The sequence below is a fragment of the Episyrphus balteatus genome, chromosome 3, assembly GCF_945859705.1.
Source record: "Episyrphus balteatus chromosome 3, idEpiBalt1.1, whole genome shotgun sequence".
NCBI lineage: Eukaryota > Metazoa > Arthropoda > Insecta > Diptera > Syrphidae > Episyrphus > Episyrphus balteatus.
Genome location: NC_079136.1, coordinates 126068536 through 126094100, shown reverse-complemented (window position 1 = coordinate 126094100; position 25565 = coordinate 126068536). Strand labels below are relative to the sequence as shown.

The 25565-nt window shown below is 31.0% G+C and overlaps 2 protein-coding genes across 4 annotated transcripts; one reads left to right on the top strand and one right to left on the bottom strand.

Annotated features, from left to right (window-relative positions):
* The first annotated feature begins 1549 nt into the window (after window positions 1-1549).
* On the top strand, window positions 1550-22178 carry LOC129916826 (histone-lysine N-methyltransferase, H3 lysine-79 specific). 3 transcript variants are annotated; one of them, XM_055997000.1, is made up of 7 exons: window positions 1550-2371; window positions 15813-15944; window positions 16014-16352; window positions 16440-16558; window positions 20055-20127; window positions 20858-21919; window positions 21977-22178. In XM_055997000.1, the coding sequence occupies exons 1-7, from the start codon at window positions 1700-1702 to the stop codon at window positions 22085-22087; spliced, it is 2508 nt and encodes an 835-aa protein (XP_055852975.1). In that variant the 5' UTR covers window positions 1550-1699; the 3' UTR covers window positions 22088-22178. The 3 variants fall into 3 exon arrangements, with proteins under 3 accessions (XP_055852975.1, XP_055852976.1, XP_055852977.1); XM_055997001.1 differs by lacking the exon at window positions 1550-2371 and adding an exon at window positions 11925-12225; XM_055997002.1 differs by lacking the exon at window positions 1550-2371 and adding an exon at window positions 15240-15373.
* Window positions 22179-24170: 1992 nt separating this feature from the next.
* Window positions 24171-24569, bottom strand: LOC129916848 (vitelline membrane protein Vm26Aa-like). The gene has a single exon (XM_055997039.1). The coding sequence runs from the start codon at window positions 24499-24501 to the stop codon at window positions 24196-24198; it is 306 nt and encodes a 101-aa protein (XP_055853014.1). The 5' UTR covers window positions 24502-24569; the 3' UTR covers window positions 24171-24195.
* Window positions 24570-25565: the final 996 nt, after the last annotated feature.

Below are 25565 nucleotides of genomic sequence, written 5' to 3'. Positions count from 1 at the left end.
AAAGTATATTTTTGTACTTTTGCAAAAAGGGTATGATGGCTACAAAGTGCAAACATGGTTAAAGGAGATTAAATTAGTTTAATACTACGTTTCCACCTACCCTATAAATCCAAGATTTAACTAAGTAGATTTAGAATAATTCTCGAGATCTGTTCTAAATCTACTTCGGTAAATAAAGGATTTGGTTTTACCTTCCCTAAATTTAAGGGCCAGTTGTACAAACGTGGGTCAGACTCGATTCAGGAATTTAACTCTCCGATTTCGGCGGATTAGCTGTGGATCAAGTTTGGGTCAAGCATGATTTTAGCTATTTAAACATAAATGGACTTTGAACCAGTGCTAAACTGCACCTTCAACACCGATTTGAGAAGATAAAAGTTGCTGATCCACGGATTAAATATTTGTATACAACTGGCCCTAAGATTTTCACTTACCCTTAATCACTTATTCTAAATCTACTTAGCTAAATCTCGGATTTAGGGTAGGTGGAAACAGTATAAGGTCCAATTTATTTACTCTCCATTATATTTAAAGTCGCCATTCAAAATAAGAAATCTGTCATATCGCTTGAAAATTTTAAAGTTTCCTTTTTCAAATGACGACTTTAAATTTGATGGAGGATGAATAAATTATTGGGCTAAACTTTTCATTTTTGAGCCTAACCGTACTAAATTTTAGCTGATATTTTTTTTCTCCTTTTTTCTTGAATTATTTTGTCCGTTAAATTGTGACCGATAAAGAATGTATAGTTGGGCACGAATTTGTGATTTTGTATCAAAATATGCGCACAATTCAGCTGAAATTCTTAAATTAACTTTAGCTTGACTAAAATTTTGAGACAATTTTATATGAGAGCTAAAATTCAGCTCGAACTGCGTACTAGACTTTGGAAAGAGACCTTCTGTGATCTTAAATTTAGAAAGAGGCATAATAGTCTTTACTTTACACTTCTATTATTTTCCTTTTTTTTTTGCATGGAAGCCAAAAAAAGACCATATAAATAAACTACACATTATTTATAAGTCCTTCATTTTGAAGGCCTTTTCTTTTACAATATACCATACTCGTCTAGTCATCAGACAATATCTTTTTTCGTCTTAAAATCTGTTCTTATTTCTTGTGTTCATTTTAAGAACAAAAAACGAAAAAAGATAATTTTTAGTACAACCAAATTGATGTTTATACTACACCCAAACTTTGTTTCAATATTCTGGTTTTGAGTGGTTTTATTCTGTAACTTAACAAAAAAAAAATGGATAAATATCATATGTCTTTGTTAAAAAAATGCTTTTAGTCAATAAATTCTTAAGAAAAAGAAAATATTTTTTTCATGCATAATTTTATCGCATTTGCATCTTCTGTCCTTTTAAAATTGTCTGCATTAATTTTGTTTACAGCTTTATAAAACTATTGTAACCATTCCTCATTTTCATCTCAAACAAAAAGTCACCCATTGTGAACTACCATCTCGGTTATATGACACTTTTGTCTCTGCGCTCAATTTGCTCAGTCAGTTTGTGTCATTTTCTCATTTGAAAAATATTCTTCCTACTTGCTGTTTTTTTTGTTTTACAAAATTTTTCATTTCCATTTAAAATAAATTAAAATAAAACAAAATGCATTTTTAACAATTTCTTAAAATAACAAACTTGTGTTCCTTGTCCCGAAATAAAAAAAAAATGTACAAAACAACAAAATCATGGATGATATTGATAATTTTCTTATTTCGCATCGAAGTAAACTACAAGCCGATAAAGATTGTTTAATTTTAAATAAATTAACAAACAATAGACAAAACAATTGCATGTTAACAAATAAACAAATCAATAATAATTACACTTTTTCACGAAATACAAATAAAATTGAAAAATCAACAAGAAATGAAAAAAATGAAAACGACAACGAATTTCTGCTGCAACAAAGCAAAAGCAAAAACAATTTTGTTGATGATTGTAGTAGTAAAAGTGCAATTATGGATTTTCTTCAATTGAATAATAACAATGCCATTGAACCTTTGACAACAACAATTACAACTGCCGGCGGTAGTGCCGGCAATTCACCACAAACAAATACAACAACAAAAAACATGTGCAGCATAAAAACTAATTCTTCTTCCATGGCAACGAATAAATCGTCGCCACCGACAAAGTTGCTAAATCAGCAAAATAAGCCACGACCAATTGATAATGGTAATTTCCAAATTTGTGACAATTTAGGTAGCAGATATTTCAATAATTGTACTGACGACAAAACAAACAAGAATTTAACCAATTTAAATGAGCGTCAAAGTGCAGCGAGTGCTGCAGTTGTTTTTGCTGACAAGGCAAATAAAAATGTTGCTTCTACTTCGACGAGATATCGCGTAAACAAGGTAATTTTAAGGAATTAATATTTAATTTTTATATTGCAGGTCCTTTCTATGTTTGCATTTGCAAGTGGTTGTTGGCTAGAACCACATTAAAGGCAATCGAGAGCCAGTGGCGTAGATAGGGGGGGGGGGGATCAGGGAGATATATCCCCCCCCCATTGGGATCGATAATTGTTTAACATAATCAGTCATGAACTAATAAGTTAAAGAAACGCACTGCGAAATTCAATTTCTAAGTTCCTACTTGAATTAAGTCTAGTTAAAAAACGCTATGGATTTCGAGTTCTTGACTAGCTTAACCCCTTGTAGCCCCATGTGGTGACATTTCTGTAACAAACCGAAAAAGATCGTACAAAAGCTGTAAAAACTATATTTTTTTCCGTTTGAAGCTTCTAACATAATCCTTGAGTAATGCTCTATCGAAATAGTACGCCATATTTCTAATAAATGGAACCAATAATTTTTAATTGGAAATTAATGTTGAAATTTGGGCTTTTTTTGAAAATGAGCAAAGGAGAATGGGCAAGTTTGTATGGAATGTAGACGTTGCGCGGCCAGGAATGAATTTATTATTTTTTTATGTAGTTAAGGTTTACATATATTGTGGAGAAGTTTTATCCTTGTGACGTACTCCAAAAACGGATAAAATGCATTTTTGCATATAACACTTTATGCAGATTGTCTCAAAGTTGTATCTTATGTGTGTATTTTAAGTGCAAAATACGATTCTCTCTTATTTTCCCTAAATCTGAAGATCTTTATCTTGAATATCCAACCACTAGAACCCAAACTATAAGCATTTTAAAACAATAGTTTTAAGACTATTTTGAGAGTTTCGTTATTCAATTTTTTGTTAATTTGAATTGTTTGAAAACTTTCGAGCAAAATCTTGAAGTGGTTGTCTTAAAAATCTTATATTATGAGTTCTATTGGTCGGATTTTCAAGACTAATGACTTCAGACTCAGGGAAAATGACAGAGCATCATATTTTATGTTCCAAATAAAAATATAAACCAATTTGTCGTTCATACATTGAATAATGCATTAACGATACTAATACTGCATTTTCTTACATTCTTAACGCAATACTGCGAAACGTCCATAGTAAAAGTTTTTCCTAAGTTATAGTTCTTTCATTTGATACCAATTTTATTAATAAAAAAAATAAATATTATGTCGTTTTCGATTGGACGTCCAGAAGCGTCCGGAAGCATTCAGAAGGCTTCTGAAACCATTTTATTGGCATAAAAATGACAGCTAGAACGATTCTGAGAAGAGAAATTCTCTTCTCGATTTCAAATCAGAATCCACTCAAAAAGTACTAATACATAAATATTCAAATGCCAAAAAAAAACTCAATCAGTGTGTTTTTTTTTTAATTCAAGAATTAATTGTTTTCTGAAATTGAAATTCATTAAAAAATAGAAATGAATCCATTAAAGCGATGGAATAATTTATTACCATCATCACCTTCGTCGTCGTCCTCATAATTATAGTTTTACAACTTTAATACCCTGTCACTAGTTTGCCAGAAAAAAAAAAATTAATTCAAATTTTTGACATTTAAAATTTTACACAAACGCAAAATAACAGAATTGAGTGGAAGCGTTTCAAACCGTTTTATTGGATTTCAGAACGAGTGAATCCTCGAGTGAAACCAATCGAAAACGACATTAGATAGTTTTTTGTTTGAATTTTTGAATTCGTATATGAAAAAAAATTAGTTAAAATTATTTTTTTTAAGTAAATAATGAATTTATTGAATTTTTAAAAAATACGTGTTTTATTATAGGTAAAGGCCAATCGATTGACATTATTAATTTTCAAATGTACGATGTTGGGTTACAAGGGGTTAAAGGTTTTAAGTATTTTTTTTTTTTTTTTTTTATAATTAACGCGCACTAAAGGGAGTTAAATACCCTTAACCCTCTACTGCATACGAAGCCAAATATGGTTTTGTCTGTTTGTATGCACTTTTCTCTTCTCTGTCACAAAAAAATATTAAAGATTCAATACAATCTCATTCTTTGTGTTTCTGAGCACCCATAGACATAGTTTTTTCGTGTGTCCGGCACAAAATAAAGGTGCATTTTATGATCACAGGTGAGTCGATCAGTCGTGTGCATTGAAATCGAAAGTGTAGGATAAATTCATACTTTAAGTGTTAATTACTGCGTTTGTTTGGTAAGTAAAGTGGAATTAAAAATTTATTTTTGATCGACTGTCTAGAACCAATTTTGATTGAAAAAAAATTATTGGCCTGGTCTTGGGAGGGCAAAAAGTACGGAAACCATATTTGGCTTCGTATGCATTAAGGGGTTGTAAATCTACACAATTTGTTAAATTTTTTTGTTGGAAAATTTTGTTCCTTTACATTATTATTTTACTTGGAAGCTATGTTTAACTTCAGAAATGAAGCTCCTTCGCTTTTAGAGACATTTTTCTCATGTTAACCCCATTTCCAGCGGCGTAACCACAAACATTTTAGGGGAAGGGGGGCTCACCTATAATATTTTTCAATCATTTTAATACTTTTTAGTTTTTGTAAGATCTGGGAGTGGGTAAAAATGTTGGAGGAAGACTTACTTTGACAGTGGAAAGAATGTGAACCAGAAAAAATATATATAACGGAAAAAACAAATAGCTTTTCTCGGTTCCATGGCTTAAAATGACCCAAATTTGAATTAATTCTTAACCTTTTGTAATGCAATGTATTTATTTTACTTTATTTTGTTTTAAAATGATAAATATTTATCTTTTGATAATTTTAATTGTATTCTTTACATAATCTGAACAAATAAAATTAGTAAAATTTCTTACCCCTTAATGCACACGAAGCCAAATTTGGCTTATAAACAAATTTTTTAAACAAATTAATTTAAACAATTTTTTTTAATGGAAACCGTTTTGAAACAACCCAAAGAACCCATGTAAAGCATTTTTTAATTTTTTCGTCGGCTAATATTAATTCATGCAGTAGAGGGTTAATATGTTAAACACAGTGCGAGCTTCAAATGGTTTACCAACTCTCGTTGCGATTAAGTCGTGAGTTTTAAAGAGTGAATTTAGACTTGGTCCAAGCTATGGATATCGCCAAAGATTTAAGCGATCAATTTAAAACCCAACGGGCAGAAGACGACTCACTTTCGAAAGCGTTTGAAGATGCGAAAAAATAGCTGAAGTCGTTGACATTGGATAACTTACTTACTTCCTTAGGGTGACCAGCGCCTTAAGGCGGCTACAATACGCTGTGGATTTGGGCCTTAACCAACAAGCTCTGCATTGGCGATAAACATAAGAGAATAGTTTAGCGGCAAAAGAATCGTTCGAACCTTTTGGTTCAAAGTACAGATAAGAATATTTTCGTGAAACTGTTTTCAATCCCTTTCTCGATTCCTATGTAATGGGCCTTGGAGAAAAATGTACAAACCATGAAAACATACATATATACTAGAAGGGTTTTCGGTTCTTTCCAAGAATTCTTCGTCAACAAATAGACAAAGCAGCTAAAAAATTTAATGAAACTGTTGGATTTACCAAACATTTGGCTGCAGGTTCATATCTTCTATTCTTGCACAGAGAAAACTAGACCACATAAAGTAGAACAAAAACAATAAGATTTCTTTATAGTTTTCATCCAAGAAGAAAATATTATTTAAACAATCGGGTTTTCCTAATTGTTTTTAAATATGCACTTGTCGGGTTTTGCCAAAAAAAAAAAAATACAATCATGTTCGCGATCGAACTGAAGACTTCAACTCTCTATCTCTTGTCGCACATATCTGCCACCTCATTATAGAAAAATTGGTACCTAACAATTTTTGTTATAGTGCCAACTTGATAAAAATGTGAAATTTTTCTAAAATTTCTAAGAGATTATTTCTCCATGAAAATAATAAAAAATCTCTATGGAAAAACCTTAAAAATTCTTGATTTTAACAAGATTTCTTCATAAAACAATTCAATAAGAAAATATTATGTTAGTTTTTAGGTGGTCATATTATTCTCTGTGTTAAAAACTCGGAAAAGATTTTTGATCAGAAGGAATAATACTTCCTCTAAGAACTCATTGGAAGCGCTCGATAGCTGCCCCAAAGAAAGCTTTCCCAATATACAAACATATATATTTTGTTAAAGATATTAGCTACACTGCTGGCTTTAACGTCAACTACCGAAAGAACTTTCTCCAGTTTAAAGATAAAAACAATACAAAGAAGCATTAAAACTTAAAAAAATTTGCGAACTATGTAGATTTACCCCCCCCCCCCCCCCCTTAGCGAAAAGCTATCTACGCCACTGATCGAGACTATCTTTTGATGTAAATTGTTTTTTTTTTTTTTTGTTTTAACAAGTCAGGAGTAAGTTTTCATGATGAGGTCTTTTCCAATTATAAAGCTCGATTGTCATTCAGACATCTCCAATTTTTAGATCTATAATTGTTGAACCTAGTCCCAATCTAGATAAAGGGTTCTTCTGTTACTCAACTAACAACCTTCCTCACCCAACTCTCGCAAACGTCCATGCGGCATACAGCAGGACTGGGATGATAATGGTTGGTTTTTTTTTTTTAATTACAGGAACACTTTAGATGCTCGAGAGAGGGCTTTATTTCTCAAAAGTCAGAAAAAATACCTATTGCTTTGCAAATGCTCTCATTATTTTGTACAAATAGCAAAATATCAAATAATTTCTGCAAATGCAGAATATACTCAAGAGCACAATTCAAAGCCCTTCCAGTCACTACGACTTTAGTAAATTTTCTTAACATAGAGCAAACCTCTCATTTCAACGTGCATAGAGAGTCTTTATATACACATGTTACTATCTGGGCCTCTTGAGGCTATTCTGCTCTCGTCTGAGGAAAGTACATTCCTTACTGCGGTCTGGAGACGTGGCCTTTCTGATGTAAAATCAAATCTCTCGAAATCGTAGGGTGAATTCATAACCTGCGTTCTTTTGTGAACATTTATCTACTGCTTTGTACTTAAAACTCCTAAGTACGAAGCAGTAAATAAATATTCCCAAAAGAACGCAGCTATAAGCGCATTGTTGCTACTGCATCACAACTTTTTTTTATGGCACGAAAACACTACCTTACTAACAAGCATCACGTTTGCACCAGAAATATTTTTGATGCAAAAGTATCACGCGTTAATAATGGTAAACGACATCAAATTATACGACACGACTCAATCTGCATTTCATTTGTCGTTTTCATCTTTTGTCACTCCTTTTGTCAGTAGTAAACAAATGTCATTTTTTTAAATTCTGCATCCGTTAGACGAAAATAAACCATTATGAAAAAAAAAAACATTATCTCTCTTCATAATTTGGACGACAGTGAAATGGAAGGCTACTTAAATGATGTTTTTTAATACAATTTATTGTTATTTAATTTATCATAAGCAAAGCAATAAAATGTTTGCATACATTTCCTAAAATTAAAAAATTCAAATAAGTTTATTTACCTATTAACTAATAAACTAACGGCCGATTTCTTCACAGGGTCCTAGCGTTAGCACCGGTCCTAGTCCTAAAGATAGTACTCAAATCGGTATCAACTCATTTCTTCACTCAAGTACTAAGCCCTAGAACTGTCAATTTAGGACCGAGTACTAGTTAGGTCTTGGTCCTAGCTAGGTCCTCAAAATTAGCTAGTACCTGGTTATTATACCAATCGTTAGTACTCAAATCGGTACCAAGTGATTTCTTCACAAAAGTACTAAGCCCTAGTACTGTCAAATTGGTACCGAGTATTAGTTAGGACTCAGTATAAGTTAGGACCTGAAAATCGGTAGTCTAGCGGTTAGTACTTGAGTAAAAGCAATGGATTTCAGTCTTTTTAAAAAATATCTGACAGATTTTTTAATTTCTTGGTTGTTGTTTCTCTTGAAAAGTGCGTTTTTGTTGATTTAAATGATTTTTTTTAACCGGAACCGAAAAATGGACAAAAGAACGCTTCTTGATGTAGAAGTACCAACAAAATATGCCGACTTTGTTCGATCTTTACAAAAATGGCAGGCAAATGAAGTATGATGGTACGAGTACGTATGGTACTAGTAAAGTAATATTCATAACTGGAAAAGAGTACCATAAGACTACCATGGACTTGCCAATTAGTCATGATGAAATATTGCGATTCGGATATTAGTAAAAAAAGATAATAACTGGACTGCATTTTTTTTAATTATTCTTTTTATTAACATATATATTTTTTACATACATATGAAGTTACAAATATCTGTTCGAAACTGTTGCATTAAGGTCAGGGATCTGTTTATGCCTCGAGTACTTAATGCCACCTTCGTCGTTTTTGATATCCTGTATTTCAGCATTTTCTACATTTACCAGATCATACAATTCAGCACTCATGAATTCATTCTTGACAGTGATATTTTTTGATAAGCAAATCGAATTTCTTTGCTTGTTGACTTCTTGTAAAGTTTCACCACATTTTTTTTTATTGTTCAATAATCTTTTTATTATTTTTTTTACTTTTTGTCTATATTTATTTTGAAAACTTCCCTTAAATATCAAAATTAATTATTTTAAACATCAAAATATTGTCAGAATGACAGTTAGACCAGTTTTATACGTATTAAGTCTTAGGACTGCGTTGGGAACTTAGATCAGGTCCTATAAATGTGAAGAAATGCTCAGGTACTAACTTTTTGTTAGGACCGAGTACTAGTGATAGGACCTGGTCTAGCTAGACCGGGTACTAGGCTGACTTAGGACTCATGTGAAGAAATTGGCCGTAACTAACTTAGTTTAACCAGGAAAATTAGGACTTGCGGACATGAGATTTTTTACATCAGTTATAGAATATTCAAAACAAAGATAGAAACAAAAAAAAAAAAAAATAAAATGCACGACTGGGGTCGCACGTACTTGCTCTTGCAGTTTAAAACACTTTTATGTTAGTTTACTTGTAGATTTTAATAAAGTTAAAAAAATTTTGTTGATGTTGGGGAAGAGCCGACATTTAGGGCAAAATTTTAAAAAAATTGTATGGGAGGTACACTTTTTTGACTTTTTTGAGAAAAAGTAAAAATGCAGTTTTATTGCAATTGCTTCAAATATTACGTCTGCAAACTTTAATCAAAATCGTTAGACCCGTTTTTGAGTTATTTGGTTTGAATTGAAAAATTTGTATGGGAGGTACACTTTCTAAGCGAGATATAAAAAAACAAAAAAAAAACCAACTTTCAGAATTCCATAAAAAACATCTGTACCAAATTTGAAGAAAATCCGTCCACCCGTTTAGGCTGTGGAAATGTGTACAGATGGACGTACAGACGTACAGACGCACAAACGCACGGACGGAATTCTCCATTATCGTAATGTTGGTTTTGATTAAAACCTCAAATTTTTTTTTCGACACGAAACCAATACTTGCCCTTTAGAGCAAGTAAAAATAGCCTATTAGCACTAATTCCAAGATTGTACCAGGATGTGTTTTAGTGCATATCCCAAAATTTCCCCTTTTCTCAAAAAATACCATTTTTTCATAGACATGAATGTTTTTTTCATTGCATTGTTTAGATTCTTAATGATAATGGATATGAAAACCTTCATGCAAAATTTAGTTCCTCTACCATAAGTTTTAAGGGTTTTTTCGGTAGTAAGTTTTCAACTGTTATAATAATATGGGTTGACAGATGAAAAACAGGTATAACTTTTGTCAGAAACGTCGGATTGTCTTGATATTAGATTTTTTTGGAATCAGCATTAAAAAATACCTTGATATCATATATTAGACTGATTCATTTTTGATTGATTTTTTTTTTGTTCAAAGCATTGCTGAAAATATTGTTGGAAATGACGAAAAAAAAAATACTGTAAAAGTTTCAGCCCTTAATGTTAACACTTAGTACCGCCGCGCCGCATCGCAGATTTCTATTTCCCATACGATTTGTATGGGAAAGATTGTGTATTTGTGTTTAGAATTTTTTATCTTTTGAATGGTTCATCCAAAAGGCTTGACAAAATCATTTTCTTTTATAAAATTGTCCGCTCTACAAAAAAGCTCTTATTAATTTTTTTGATTTTCTCCCGCGTTTTGAAGTTATTCAACTTTAAAATATAAACAATAATTTTTCTCATTTTATTACGATTTTTTGACGAAATTATTAGGTTTTTTCAAAAAAAAAATTGGCAAAATTTTCGAATATTTGTATTCTACGTTGTGTTTTGGTTTCACAGATTTAGATTTCTTCAATAAATTCGAATTATTCATTTTTTCAACTAAAAATTATTTTAATTAATTTTTTCGCGTCCGGTTTTTTTTTAAATTTTATAAATGCAATTTTGTAGAGCGTTCAATTTTATACAAGAAATGAATTAAATCTAGCCTTTTTGATGAGCCATTAAAAAAATAAAAAATTCTAAACACAAATACACAATCTTTCCCATACAAATCGTATGGGAAATAGAAATTTGCGATGCGGCGGTACACATGGTGAAATTTTTTTACATAGTTTCAAACTCACCAAAACATATTAAGGAGTCTGATGTTAATACAAAGATATGTTTATAGAAGTAATTCTTAAGATAGAACCAAGTGTTTCTTAGAAAACACAAAGTCACAGATTTTGAGAGAACTATAAATATGGTCAAATTAATCTCTTAACTATAGTTTAGTATAAACTGAAGCAAACTGAATGCTGCTGTATACATTTCTTGTACCAGAATTTGTTAGGCCTTCCTGACATAGAATTTGCACATAATATAAAAGAACAGAGTAAAGGCAGATATTTTGGCATTGGTGTTGAAGAGTAGCTACTTAGTCTTAGTTTTGTTAACCTCCAATCCGTTTTTCGTAGCCCATTTGCTAACATTCTTCAAGGCTAATTCCATGTTTTTGTTTAAAACTGACACTATTAACAACATCTACATATTCAACTGTCTCCACAGTTTATGCCAATTGTCCAAAAACGACCCGAAATAACATCTCCATTTTTTGTTCCTTTTTTTGCACATTTGATTACTTGGTTGTTTCTCAACGTTAATTGAATAACTCAAAATCTAAGCTCAGATAAAATCCATTCTGTTACTTTTGTGAACTGATTCAGTGAGGACAACTACGCCTAAGATAGTTATAAAAATGTATTCCTTGAACTGCATTGTATTTTAAAAGTAATTACCGCCTTATGCTGGAGAGTTTTATTGAATCTAAAAGCTCTTGCGTCTTATGAACAAAATGAACTTATTTTATATTTCTCATTTGTTCTAAAATTTCAATGAAAGTACTAATGTACTTATAAAAGAGTCGAACATAATTAAAACTTAAATCCATTGTTACAAATAAGCTTAATTCCAATAAGGTCATAAAGTAAAAAAAAAATGTTTTTTTTTCTTTATTTTTATAGAGCAATTTTTTTTGCTATATTTATGCGACTTTGGAGTAAGTTAGATATTCCAATGCTAATTTCACGCATCGATTGGTCGAATCTGCTGCTGGTCGTGCTTATGTTGTTATTCTAGGTGCGCCATGCAATTTTCTATTTTAAGTTTGTATTTAATTTGCCATCACAACATCAATCACCCACTCAGTCGATAGTGTTGTCTAGGAATCGTCTCATGTCGTATAAAAAATTAATTTGAAAAACTAGCTCATTGGGGTAGGACTTCCCTTATTTTTTACATGCAAACAAAATAAAAAGTGAAAAAATAGAAAACTAACTCCATTTGCTGTGAGTACACGAAAGCTTTTCGCTTGGTTAGGTTGTTAGTTATTGTTTACTTTCCATCAAAGGTGGAAGTGTTTTTGAATTAGAAAATTAGACGACGAACGAGTTGAGTTCAGCAGTGCATCGACTCGTAGTGTAAAGTTGTAACATCGCAAGTTGTAACAGGTCGGAAATACATAATTTTTTTTATTTATTTCTCTTTGTTTTTGTTTGGGTTTTTTTTTTTTTTTTTTTTTGTTGGTAGTCATTTGAATATTGTGTTCTCACGTATATTGATAATTTATAAATAATGTCATCGTCGGTGTTGTTAGCTAATGAATTTATGATTCCTTTGAAATTCAATTTGATTATTCAAAGGAGAGGTGTTGATAAAAATGTCTTGTATTCATTTGCTAGTATTCGTTAATAATTCATTGAAATGCGTGTTGATATTTGATAAATGACCTTGAGAATTTGTGTTGAGTCTTATGGTATTTAATTCTTTTTTTTTTGTATGAAAATCTCGATTTTTATTGTTAAGTACTTAAACACGTTGGTTGTATCGATTATTTTTTGATTGATGTTTATTTCGAAAAAATACCTCTTCCCCAAATTGAATAATATCATGTAGGGTGGATTGAATTATATTTAAATTAGATTCAAACTTCTAATGTTGAAGTTTTAGTTCTTTGTCTAACAAATCAAAATTGTTAATTTCGTCAGGTTATTTTTGAAACCTTATCGATTGTCTGCATGATAGTGTCTAATAAAAGGGCTATCGTGAAAAAGAATTTCCTTAGCATAGTTTCCATTGTTTCAAGTTTGGTAACGTTAATGATTTTCAAAAGTTTCCCTCGAAGTTTATTTGAATCGGCAATAAAGTTTGCAGAATTATTTTGGTGTCCTTTTTATACGATTTTTTGTTCTATAGAGAAAAAATATTCCGAGCTTCGTAATTATGTTTTTGTATCCGGACTAAAAGTATATTAAATAATAATTGGAATGAATGAAGTAAAATTATAAAAGTTGGTAATTTAAGGGGTGTAAGAAAACATCAGAAATAGCACATTTTTTTTTCATTGATTTGAGTAAGGAAAACAGTTTAAATTTAAAAACTAGCACTTTAGTTGATATGTACAGTTTAATTTATTTGTAGCTTATTAAAATCCGTTTTATACTTAATAGCAGCCTTTTTTGTTACAAATACAAAAATGTAACATATTTCGAAGTGTTCATACATATAATTAGCAGATAACACAAAAAAAAAAAAAAAAACTCTAAGTATATTAAAATATCGCAAAAAACTTTAATGTTAAGTGAGATGTTCTTCATTTGATATAAAAACTAGGCGCCATCATCTTAAACGCTTCTCCAATTTGATTTTACCTTCAATGTTTGTTCTAGCAGCAGCGAATTCTAATTTTTCCAACAATATTTCAAAATTTTATGATGGAATTTTCAAATGTAAGAGCTTTTAAAAGTTGGATTGCTTATCAAAATTAAATCCTGCTTCTACAATTTTAATAAGTATCTTTGGCTCGCTCAAAATATAGGAAGAAGTCGAAGAAATTTGGATTTTTAGAGATTTTTTATAAACCTACATTAGGTATATGTTTTTTTTTAACTGTGCCGTTTGGATACAAAATATATTTATATATATTAAATATTTTTAGGCTTTCTCATGAAATAATAAGCGAAGGAAAAAAAATCATTTTTCCATATAAAATCGTTTTTTTTTTCTCTTAACAACTTCAACCGATTTGAGCGAGCCAAAGAAAACGATATTATATTTTTTTTTTACATATTATTAAACCTCAGACCCTAATACAACTTTTGACCACTGTTACATTGCAAAATTAGAGTACTTTTTTTCGGCCATACAAAAGTGTTTTCCTCAAGTATCGAATAGCATATTGATACACAAAATAATATTTTCTTAACAATTAATAGGTAACATTACAAATTCAAAGTTCAAATGAAGCTTAATTCCGAAACAACTAAACTTAACTAACACTTTTCAAAGACAATTCCCAACTATTCTCTCACTATCTTAGTATTATTTTAAAAAAAGTTAGTAACTGTAATGTATTTATTTTCTTCAATTTATTGGACATTGGTAACCCCTGCTAGAAATTTCGATACTTTAAAATAAGAGACTGAATTTGTCTATTATTCGACAAAAGAAATGAAAAGTGTGCTAATTTATATACATACATACGAGTATATAGGGATACAAGAAGTCAAAGAATATGAGTATTGTTGGGTTAATTCATTGTTTTAACAGTCATTTATATCTACACTTGCAACCATTTAAAAAGTGCATACAAAGTTGCATTCTTGTGCAGAAACACCTATTCAAACGGACATCATTATAAACCAACCATTAAGTTTATTGATCAAAACTATTAATCTAACGAGCTGTCATCAAGACTTTATTGCAAGAATTTATTCAATTTTTTATTTTTTAAACTCATGCTTCCTAGTGCATAGGTTTATCAATATAATTTAATGCAATAAAGAAAACAAAAAAACTTTTTTCACACGATTAAAATCATCATGCAATTTACTTAAAAGCAATTTCCTTATTTTCACCTTAATATACCTTCATTGAATATATGAACCACCAACAAACTACCAACTACGATGAGTTTGTGTACCTAACAAAACCAAACGGGAAGTTTATGCAAATTTTAAAAATTTTTACCCCAAACACCTTTCATGTCTAGAATTTTGTTCTTGATTGCAAATGACTGATTATAATCCTTTTAATAACGTAATTACCACGTGTCACAATCAAACAACACACTCACACACTTACAATAAAAAAAGGAAAACAAAGTTATACAAAGTTTCAAATAAATTACAAAAGGAAATACCTTTATCATATAGCTTTCCTCCATCTACATTTTTTCTCGGTTTTGGAAATCTTTTCTTAGTTTGTATTTCACGGGTCGTAAATTTATACAATTTCAATACCTTCCACACACAAAAAAATTGCGTGCTTTGAAAAGATATATAATGAAGTTTATACAAAAATTAACGAGACCATATTGTTAGAAGATACAATTATTGAAATCGCATGTTTTTCGGGGCCAGACTTTTGCACGAAAATCCACAAATCAATATTTTTTAAAGCTCAACTGTTGGATTCTCAAACGGTGTATTCAGTTAGTTTATGGTTGGCGGAGTGGAACTTTTTCTCTGTATATATCTTTAAAAGGAAATATAACAACGATTGTGTATATATTCCATTTCCAAGGCTAAAACGAAAGTAACAACCTTTTAGAGACCAGATCCAGTTGACGTACGACGAACGCGGACGTTCTTCTTTCATGTGAGTTGGTTGCTGCTCCTTAAAATATAAATGAAAGTTTTGTTTTTTTTTTTTTTATATATAAATAAAAGTAAAGTTATTTTGTTACACCTATAGTTTGTCGTTTTTGGCATATAACCTTGTTCCCAATTTATTCTCATTTATTTTTTTGCTACCCCTTTGGCCTCATTTTATGTTAACACAACTCCATTTTTATAATTGCTTGAGTTATTTGATTTATAGTCGTGATTTTTCACACTGACTGAGCACAGCCAGCGAGTTCTCATATTATAAAGAGTATAGAAACAATGTACCATAGTTTCATTGTGATTGTTAAGTTGTTTCACGTTTTTTGTTGTTGTTGTTGTTGTTGTTGTTGTATTTCGTGTTTCAGAAAAATATAAATATTTTTAATCCAGACTAATTAGAAGAGAAATATAATATAAATTTTCACTTTCAGGATGATATGGAGCAATGGGTTTCGGATACGTTTTATTCCTATTTTCCTGGCTTCAATAATGAGAATAAAAAACGACAAGACCTACTACAAGATCGTCAGTTAGAATATCAACAGAATTTTCTTAAACATCAAGTAAGTTTTTTTTTTTAATTTGTTTTTAATAATTTTTTTTAATTTTTTAATTGATTTTTATTTTTTAAGATGAATGAAGCTGCTGCCAATAGTGGAAAGAAAAAACATCATTCCCATCATCATAATCATGAAGATACAACAACAAAATTAGAACAAAAAAACATTCCTCAAGAAAATACCATCAAACATAATAAACAACCACCACCTACAACAACATCAACAACATCACGCTCCTCCACCACCGATAAGACTGATTTAGAAATTATAGTTAATAATCCAGACTATGAGATTAAGTCGCCACGACCAGGTAGTGCACGTCATAGATTATTGCAGGATTTAAAACATACAGAAATTTCAAATATTGTTAATAATGATGGTGTTACAGAACGCAATCGACGCAATGCTGAAGTAGGTCAAAGAGATTAACATTGCATTTGCATTTTTAAATTAAAAATAACGTGACTTTTATTCTTTTGTTTTGCTTACGTGTTTTAGATTGAAATGGCTAAGAAAAAGGATTATCAAAGAGAATTAATGGCTCAAATAGAAGAACATAGACGATCAATTGAAGTACTTAAAGAGAAAGAACGTCGCCAGGAGGAGGCCTTAACTAGGTACTTTTGATCATTATTTTGTTTTACAATCATAATAAAATTTTACCTTCGGTCTGTAGTAGTAGGACTAAGCTAGTTAGAAACGCAATCTCAAAATGCACTTCCTTAAATTCGATTCCTACTTTGATGGTTAAAATTAAATACCTGAAGATAGTTGAAGAAAAAATTAAAAAGTCGTCAAACCCAAAAAAGAAACCATGCTGCACCCAAAAAAGTGCAAGTTTGGAGGTAAAAAAAAATGTTATTTCTGAGAATGACACATCCGAAGGCTGTAAGTGAGGTTGTTTAAAATTGAAAACAGGATGCGGTTTTAGATAAATTCTCTAAAAATACGTAGTAAAAGCTTGACTGGGTGTGTGCCAAAGCTAAGCTCTCAGAGATATAAAACGAAAATGGGTTTTATACTTGTTTCGATGTTCATAGGATACAGGATAATCAGGTTTGGTTTCCTTAGTTCTGGAATAAAATTAAAAAAAATGTTGCTTATCCATGATACATATTCCGAGACAAGACATTTGTTCATAGGCAATAAACCAGCAATAAATTTCGTTACTTCAGAGGATCAGTGGGAAGATCCAGGGGCCCTAAGTAAAGCAAATTGCAGATTGCTTCGGTTTGGCATACAAAAGTATATTCTGCAAAATGGATTGATAGAATTTGATAAACTGTATTCAGACAGTGGAATTAAATAAATGCCCGAAGAGCCGAACTTTGATGCACAAGAACCGTTTAAAATGGGCAAACTCAGATTAATCGGACGATGTCTGAATATTCCTAAAAAATCGAGATATGTATTAAAAAAAAAAAAAAAACATCAAAAATCGCCTAACATTTGCTAAGAAACATCTGAATGAAAACATGCAAGTTTGGATGAGTCTTTTGAAGTGATGAAACCAAGGATAACTCCGAGAAACTTTTGGTTTTCAGCTATGAATAGAGCTTAAAGAGACTTTTCTTTTGATGTCTCACTCGATGTATTTGGAGGAAATTTTTTAAAATGAGTTTTTTTTAGGCAAAGGGTTAAACTTGATTTCTTCTCAAAAATTAAAAACGAAAAAATAAATTTGTAATCTCTTAGCTAAATACAAAGTCCTATTCATTATGAACTCGTATATGTAAACCAAAACTGGTTTCGAGACTTTGATCCGAAAATATCGGCTTCCGAATGTTAGAAAAAAACTTTTGGTTTTCAGCTATAAATAGAGCTTAGAAAGACCTTTCTTTTGATGTCTCACTCGATGGATTTGGAGGAAATTTTTTTAAATGCCAATTTTTTGGACAAGGGGTTAACCTTGATTTTTTCTCGAAAATCCGAAAAAAATAAATTTGTAATTATTTTACATAAATGGATAGGCCTGTTCATTGTGAACTCGTATCTGTAAACCAAAACTTGTTTTTTCACTTTGATCCGAAAATATATGCTTCCGAATGTTAAAAAAAAAATATTTCGATTGCAATTAATTCAACAACTTTCTCCAAGAATTCTATTCGACTGAAGTTTAACTTAAGATTAAGTTAAACGATGAAGAGGATGAATTCGCCCCATAAAATGTATTATAATGATGAAGAAATGAAATCAGAGTTAAACCGAGTCCTACCGAGCTCGACCCCCAATATTGAGGGTCTAAAAATAATAAACTTCTAGCTTCAACAAAAATTCTTAGATTTGAATTCTAACGACCAATTTCTTCACATATGTACTTAGCCGGCCTAGTACCCGGTCCAAGCTAGGCAAGATACTAGCACTGGTACTCGGTTCTAACGAAAAGTTAGTACCTGAGCATTTCTTCGCATTTATAGGACCTGATCTTAATTCACAAAGCGGTACTAGAATTTAATACGTCTGGGACTGGTCTAAAGCTGAATTTGACAATATTTTGTTATTTTATTTAGTTTATTTTGATTTTATGAACTCAACACAATTAAAAAAGGAAAGAAAAAGCAAATGAAAAAAAGTAAAAAAAAGAAGAAATAAACAAGAAGTAAAAAAAAGCTTTGGTTAAATTTCAAAAACTGTCTCTTCTAGGGCCCACTTTTTTTTTAAATTTCTTTAACGACTTTGGTGGTTGTTATTCAATCAATAAAGTAGTCGTAACTTATGACCTGAAGAACAATATAAAGCTAACGAACAAAAAAGATTTCGAAAATGTTTATTGAATTGTAAAGACAGATATCGGTCATCGAGAAAGGCAAAAGTAGAATGTCTACGTAAAGAGCTTCTCTCTCGACTTGTTTTTGACTTTTTAAAACAACAATGTCGAAATCTTTGTGGTATGTATTTTTTCCATCAAGAAGTGTTCATTTGTCCGTTCTTCCTGTTCAGGCACAGCAATTGCCATTCTGGTGTTTTTTGTAAATATATGTTTTTCAAATCATTAAAATTAACAAAAAATGTAATTATCTAGCGAAACAACCCAAAAAAATTTTTTTTTAATCTGCAATACCTCTTAAAAAAAATGAAATCCGTTCTCTTTGATTCTAGTTCTACGCTGTACAAAGTAATACCGAGTCCTAAATAATACTCGGTACTAATTTGGCAGTTCTATAGATTAGTAATTGTGTGAAGAAATCCTTTGATACCGATTTGAGTACTAACAATTGGTAAAATAACCAGCTGATTTTGAGCTAGTACCGAGTTTAGTATTCGGTTCTAAATTAGCAGGTCTAGGGGTTGGTACCTGAGTGATTTGAATACTAAATTTAGCACTAGGAACATTATTACCGCTAGAACTCTGTGAAGACATCGGCTATTAGAAATATTGTAGTTTTTAACTTTTTGTTAAGGAGTGTTTTTGTTGTTTTCTTTGTTGAAAAAGTTCGTTTGTTCTTATTCTTCGTATAGCCAAAAATTTGTTTGTTCGCCTAAGAGAATAAAATTTAACAAAATTTGGTTATATACTTATCCACATCCAGGTTTTTCCTCTTAAGGGAAAGTACAAAATGTGGGATTTGATTAAAAAATCCAATATCGTGAGAATTTGTCCCCTCACGGGGATTGTCCGCATAAAGTAGTTGTTCGCAATGTATTTTTAAACTTAAGTATATGTGTTTAACCCTGAGCATTATCGCCCACATCACATTATTTTGATTATTAAAAAAATCTACTATTTAATACTAATTAAATAGAATAATTTTCCATACACTCATGGTGTTGTAGAATTTATTTTTAAACGTTTAAACCTAATTGCTTGAAAAGTATAGATATGAATTCCCATAATGCTTGTTTTGCTCGTAGGCGTGAATCGGACCTTTATCTTGAAAGTAATTGCTTTGTGGATTGTTTTGTGTTTGCAAAAATATCGACAACCCCGTAGAAACTTTGCGCTTTCAACTGTAAATAGAACATGAAGAGACCTTTTTTAATGATGTAGTATTCTTTACATTGTTCTGAAGATTTTTTTTTTTTTAGTTTAAGAAGTTAAGTCGAAAATCTAAATTATTTGCTTGTGATTTTTCGGTATTATTTTTTTTTTTTTTATTCAATTTTCTATTTCAGAAAACTTGAGGAGCAGTTGAAAACAATGCGCTTGCAAGAAGAATTGGAAAAGGAAAAAATGAGAGCCGATAAGGTAACTAATATCACTGGTCAACAAAATTAAACTTTTTTTTTGTTACAGAAACCGCGGTATACTTTTCTATAAGATTTTGGTGTGCTGAGCTCGAATCAGAAGTCAGAATATTTCTATCACATCAAGTTTTTGAGATAATCCAGTTAGAATATCGAAAATGCCGCTTTTTACCAGTTTTTGAGGGTATTTCTTAGCGTTTGGTTATTTGTTATAAATAAATTTGCAACGGTTTCTAAATCTTGTCTTTCTAAATCCGTTTAAATCTTGTAAATATCTCTTTTCTTCTTTGAGAAATCCTAAGTTGAAATCAACGTGTTTTGTATATCTCATTTTTATTTGCTTTTAATAGCAAATCTCGAAAAGTTCTTTGCATATCTCTATCAAATTTTAACACAAAGAGATATTTAAGAGATTTAAACGGATTTAGAAAGACTTAGATTTAGTTCTTTTAAAAACCGTTATAAATTTATTTAAAGCAAATAACATAAAGCTAAGAAATAATCTCGAAAACTGGTAAAAAGCGGCATTTTAGATTTTCTAACGGGATTATCTCAAAAACGTGTTGTGATAGAATTGTCCTGACTTGGGATTCGAGCTCAGCACCCAAAAAACCTATAGAAAAGTAAATCTTGGTGTCTGTAACAAAAACCTTGTTGACCAGTGTATTTATTAAAATCTCCAACATAATCTTTCAAAAAACAAACTACTAACATGCCTTTTTTCCATTTAGATGCGCTTTGATAGCGAACAAAATCGTCTCATGCGAGAACATCTTCTTACCAAACTCGAAAATGATACAAAAGTCCTTGACTCAGCTGTTCGCAAAACACAGTCTGAAATTGATAAAATCAGTCCAGTAAAAAACAAAGTCTACAAATATTTCAGCAATTCAGCTCGTCATGAATTTCGTCGTGACTCCTCAAATCATGAACAACCAGCATTTCAACTTGATCTACCACCACCATCATCATCGACAACATCCAATCAACATCATCATCGTCGTCACGACAGCAAAAAGTGCTTCCATGAATTAAATGAGACAAATATTTGTCCATTTTGTGATTCGTCATTGAAGAGTTATGAAAGTTGGTGTTTAAAATGTGAAAAACGAATATTTGATACCAATACTAATGAGACTGATTCGCTTGTTTGTGAGAATTGCAAGAAGCTCTATTCGATTTGCCCGAATTGTGATGAAGAAGGCAATTGCATGCATTGTCAGAGAAAGCAAAACTTTTGTTCCAATTGTCGAAAAACTTTGTGTTCCGATTGTATTGATGCTATTGCTGTTGGAAAAGATAATCAGCATCATCATCATCATCATCACAGGCATAAAACCGATTCGGAAAGATCTTTTGAGATATTAGAAGTCAATTATCCCGAACACGACGATGAAGCCGCCAATGACTTGAATAACAATCACGAAACACGGAATCGACCACCATACTCAATGAATATTGATCGCAATTCTATTTTTCATCATGATTACAATCATAGCAAATTGTACGATGATGAGAATAGCATTGAAGAAATTCGTCATCAGACTGATAAACAGCTATCGCGATATTTGAAAAACTATGGGGATTTAGCTTGTAAGGGATTGCGCGATCGAAGTACTCAAACAACGCCAGATAGTGCCTCCAGAAGAGATATTGTAATGGTGGAGGAGAATAATCTATCGATGCCATTGCTGCGGGAGATGCCACGAATGACACGAAAGGAAAGTAATCGTCAACAAGCAGAAAGGAAGAAGAAAGGTACTCGAATAGAAAATCTTGCTAGAAGATGGGAGGTGAGTTTCTAATACCATATTGTGACTTAAAAAATTTACAAAAATATTTTCTTTCAGGTTCCAGCTGTTCAAAAACACACCATAACAACGAACTCTCCAAAGGTTCTAACACAACTAGGGGCTATTAGAAAACAATTGCAGTCCGAGCAGCTACATTTGGATTTTTAATCCTCAAGAAATTTGCATTCCTAATTGAATTACATAAATAAAAAAAAAAAAACAATTAATATTACTAACCAAGTGCTAATGTAACAAATAAGGTGCCTAAAAAGGTTTTCGCAATTATTGCTTTAAACTGAATACAAAAAAGAATAGTTTCTTTTATTGTTGTTTTTGAAATCATTTATACAAATTTTATTATTTGCTTTCTTAACGCTTAATGTTAGTTTGTTGTGTTTTTTTTTTATAAAGAATAAAATAATTTTTAATAAATACATTTTTGCTAAAATATTTGTAAACTTTATTTTTGTACTGCTCGGATTTTATCAATTTCAGACTGAATTTAGCAACTAGCTGTATCGTAGACTTGAATCATTTTGCTGTCGCATAAGATGAAGAGAAGTGTATATGTATATTGCATATAACTTGAAAAACTTAATCCTTCAACAATTTGATTTGATATCTGGCTTTCACATAAATGACTTAGCTGAAGCGAAACGAAAAATTTTTAAGTCTCCAAAGTCAACAAGCGAGCATCTTAACAAAAAAAAATACCATTGGGTATTATAAATAATAAAAAAAAAAATTTTTTTAATTTCAAGAAAAAACATCAGAAAAAAGTTTAAAAGCTAAAACAACACAAATTTAATTTCGTTCAAGATTTCGTTAACGAAATTTTGTATGGAAAATTTCGTTTCGCTTCAGCTGCGTACTAGGCTTAATAAGGACTAATATATCCAAAGAGCCCACAGCAAATTTTTGGGATTGGAGGTATAACCAAAATTTGAGTAGGTATGCAGTTTTATAGCCTTCTGCGTTCTTATAACATGTTCAAAAGTCTGGCAGCTTTAAATAGCGGCCTTATATGGTTCTCGGGGGGGTTAAACATTGCGAGTTTTCCAATTAATAAGAGTAGTCTTAAATAACACAAATTCACATTCTGAATACAAGGACTAATGCTCTGTCATTTCCCCTTTTTAACTACGTACCTCAGTGGTTTTTGTGCCGGACTTAATTTTCTTGAAATGCTTTTAAATGATTTGCTCAAAAATAATATGAGTTTGAAATTTTTGGCTTCAAAATGGGGAATGAAAATTACCTGATTTGGTTTCTATAAAGGCTATTGCTAATGGGTATTTTAAAAAGTCTTTGTTTGTTGTATATATAAAAAAAAATCTTTTTTGGCTTATTTTTAAATCTCTTAGGAAGGTTTTCTTAATTCTCGGCTGAAAAATTTGAATGAATACAAATTTAATTATTATTTAAATCTATTTTTGGTGCAGTGTTAAGTTTATTAACTACTAAAATTCAAAGTTTTTCATGGATTTTGTAAATAAACATATTCAAGCTCAAGTAAAAATTATAAATCATGTAAAAATTATAAGTAAATCATCCAAATTTAAGTCGGATCATCTAAACTAAACAGTCAATATTTCAATTTCACTACGTCAGATTTGCTTTCAGACATGTTTATAACTCTGTCTCGGTATTTTGTGGAATTTGTTTAAAAGACTTGTTAATTTTTGGAAAAATTACATATTTCATAAAATTCATAAACAGATTCAAAGAAAATTTGTAAAGCGCAATTTTTGTTCAACATAGTCATTTTCAGGAAAAAAATAAGACATCCATTTTTCTAACATAAATAATTTTTTGAAAGTAAATAAACTGAGAACTAAAAAATATTTCAAGTCCTGGCTCCGAATATATTGTATATCTGCATCAAAAAATATTTTTTTTCGGCATCGTTTTAGCCATCCGACATCCAACCCTGTTAATCAATTTAAGATCTTGAATAAACTTTTCCTTTGATATGAGTTTCAATAATGCTTTGGTGGAAAGTTTGATTTTCAAACACTGCGAAAACAAGAAAAGAAGAAAAACTAAATAAATTTCCAGATATTCTATCAACAGCCCAGAACAATTAGAGAGAAAATTCGAACAAAAAACAAAGCTGCAAAAATAAAATTCCTTTCAAAAACGAAAAAAATAAATAAATAGATTTTTTTTTTAAAGCATTTTATTTTTCAACTAAAAATATAAATAAACAAAAACAACAAATTAAAACACATTAATTCCAGTTGGGGTCATCAGTTATCATAAGCAGGATGTTATCTTCAATATTGTGGAAGGTATTGTTGGTACTGGTTGTACTGTTGTTGTGGCAAAGCATATTGTGGAACATATTGTGAGTATGCACCAGAATATCCACCACCACCACCAGCAGCGCATGGAACTGGAGCCAAACTTGGTTGACAGCTGAACAAGTATGACTTGGGGCATGGTGGTGCTGAGTATGATGAGCCACCACCTCCTCCATAGTGGGATCCCAAAAGTCCATCCTTCTTATCGGTTGGTTTCATATCGGCCATAACAATGGTGGCGATGGCAGCCAAAGCAATCAAGCAAGCGAAGAATTTCATATTGATATGGATAGAAATTTGAGTTACGTGAAGGTAAAAACACTTTTGATAACTGATGACTAAATCACGAAATGAATATTCCTTTTATAGTCATAATTTAATGCGTATAGAAAGGTTTTTTGTTTTGACCCAAAAAAAAAAGCAATTAACAATATTAATTGCTGAATATTCATTATTAACAATTTTTTTTTTGCTGAAAATAAAAGTTGAAACCCAAAAATCGAACTTGATGAATTTTGAAATTTTGTTGCATTTTTTATGTTGAAATGCAATTTATTGGGCAATGTACTTTATGTAGGTAGGTTATAAAGTATAGAATCATCGGCGACGACGGCGGCGTCGTCGTTGTTGTCGTTGCTTTTTGGGAGCGAGAAGAAGAAGAAGTAAACAACTTGTATATTTTATGGGGGTGTAGTGGGTCAAGAGAATTTCATTGCAACCCTCTACCCTTAACCTTTGAATTATTCGTTGACTTACTTAACATTTTGTTGGGAGAGAGAGAAATTAAAGACTGATTTTAGTTCTTCTCTCTCGGTCGACTGTCTCTCTCTTGAATGTTGGGGGTGTAGTTAGTAAAACGTGTTGAATTTTTTTTTTTGTAATCTCAATTGAGAGTATTATTTTGAAAGGCGCAGGATTTTTAACACTCAGCTGTGCGTTTCTTGGTATAATCATTAATGCCCCCTAAAAAAAATAAACTACCTCAACATATGGTTAGCCCAAGACTTAAATAATTAAATCCACCAATAAGGTCGCATGTAGCTGCATTAAGGCAAAAAAAAGTAAGTTAACTGTGGCGTATGCGTGTTTTTTTTAATACATAATTTATATCTATTAAAATTAAGACGTAAAATCTAGAATCATTTCATCAATATGTTTTAGCTAAAAAAAAAACAGGTAAAATGGTAAAAAAAAAACTTCCGAATGCTAGAAAATAAAAATATTTCGATTGCAAATAATTCAGCAACCAGACCTCCAAGAAGCTTTTATCTTTGAGGTCTCACTCCATGATTTTGGAAATTTTTTTTAAAATGCCTTTTTTCAAAATCCGAAAAAAATAAATT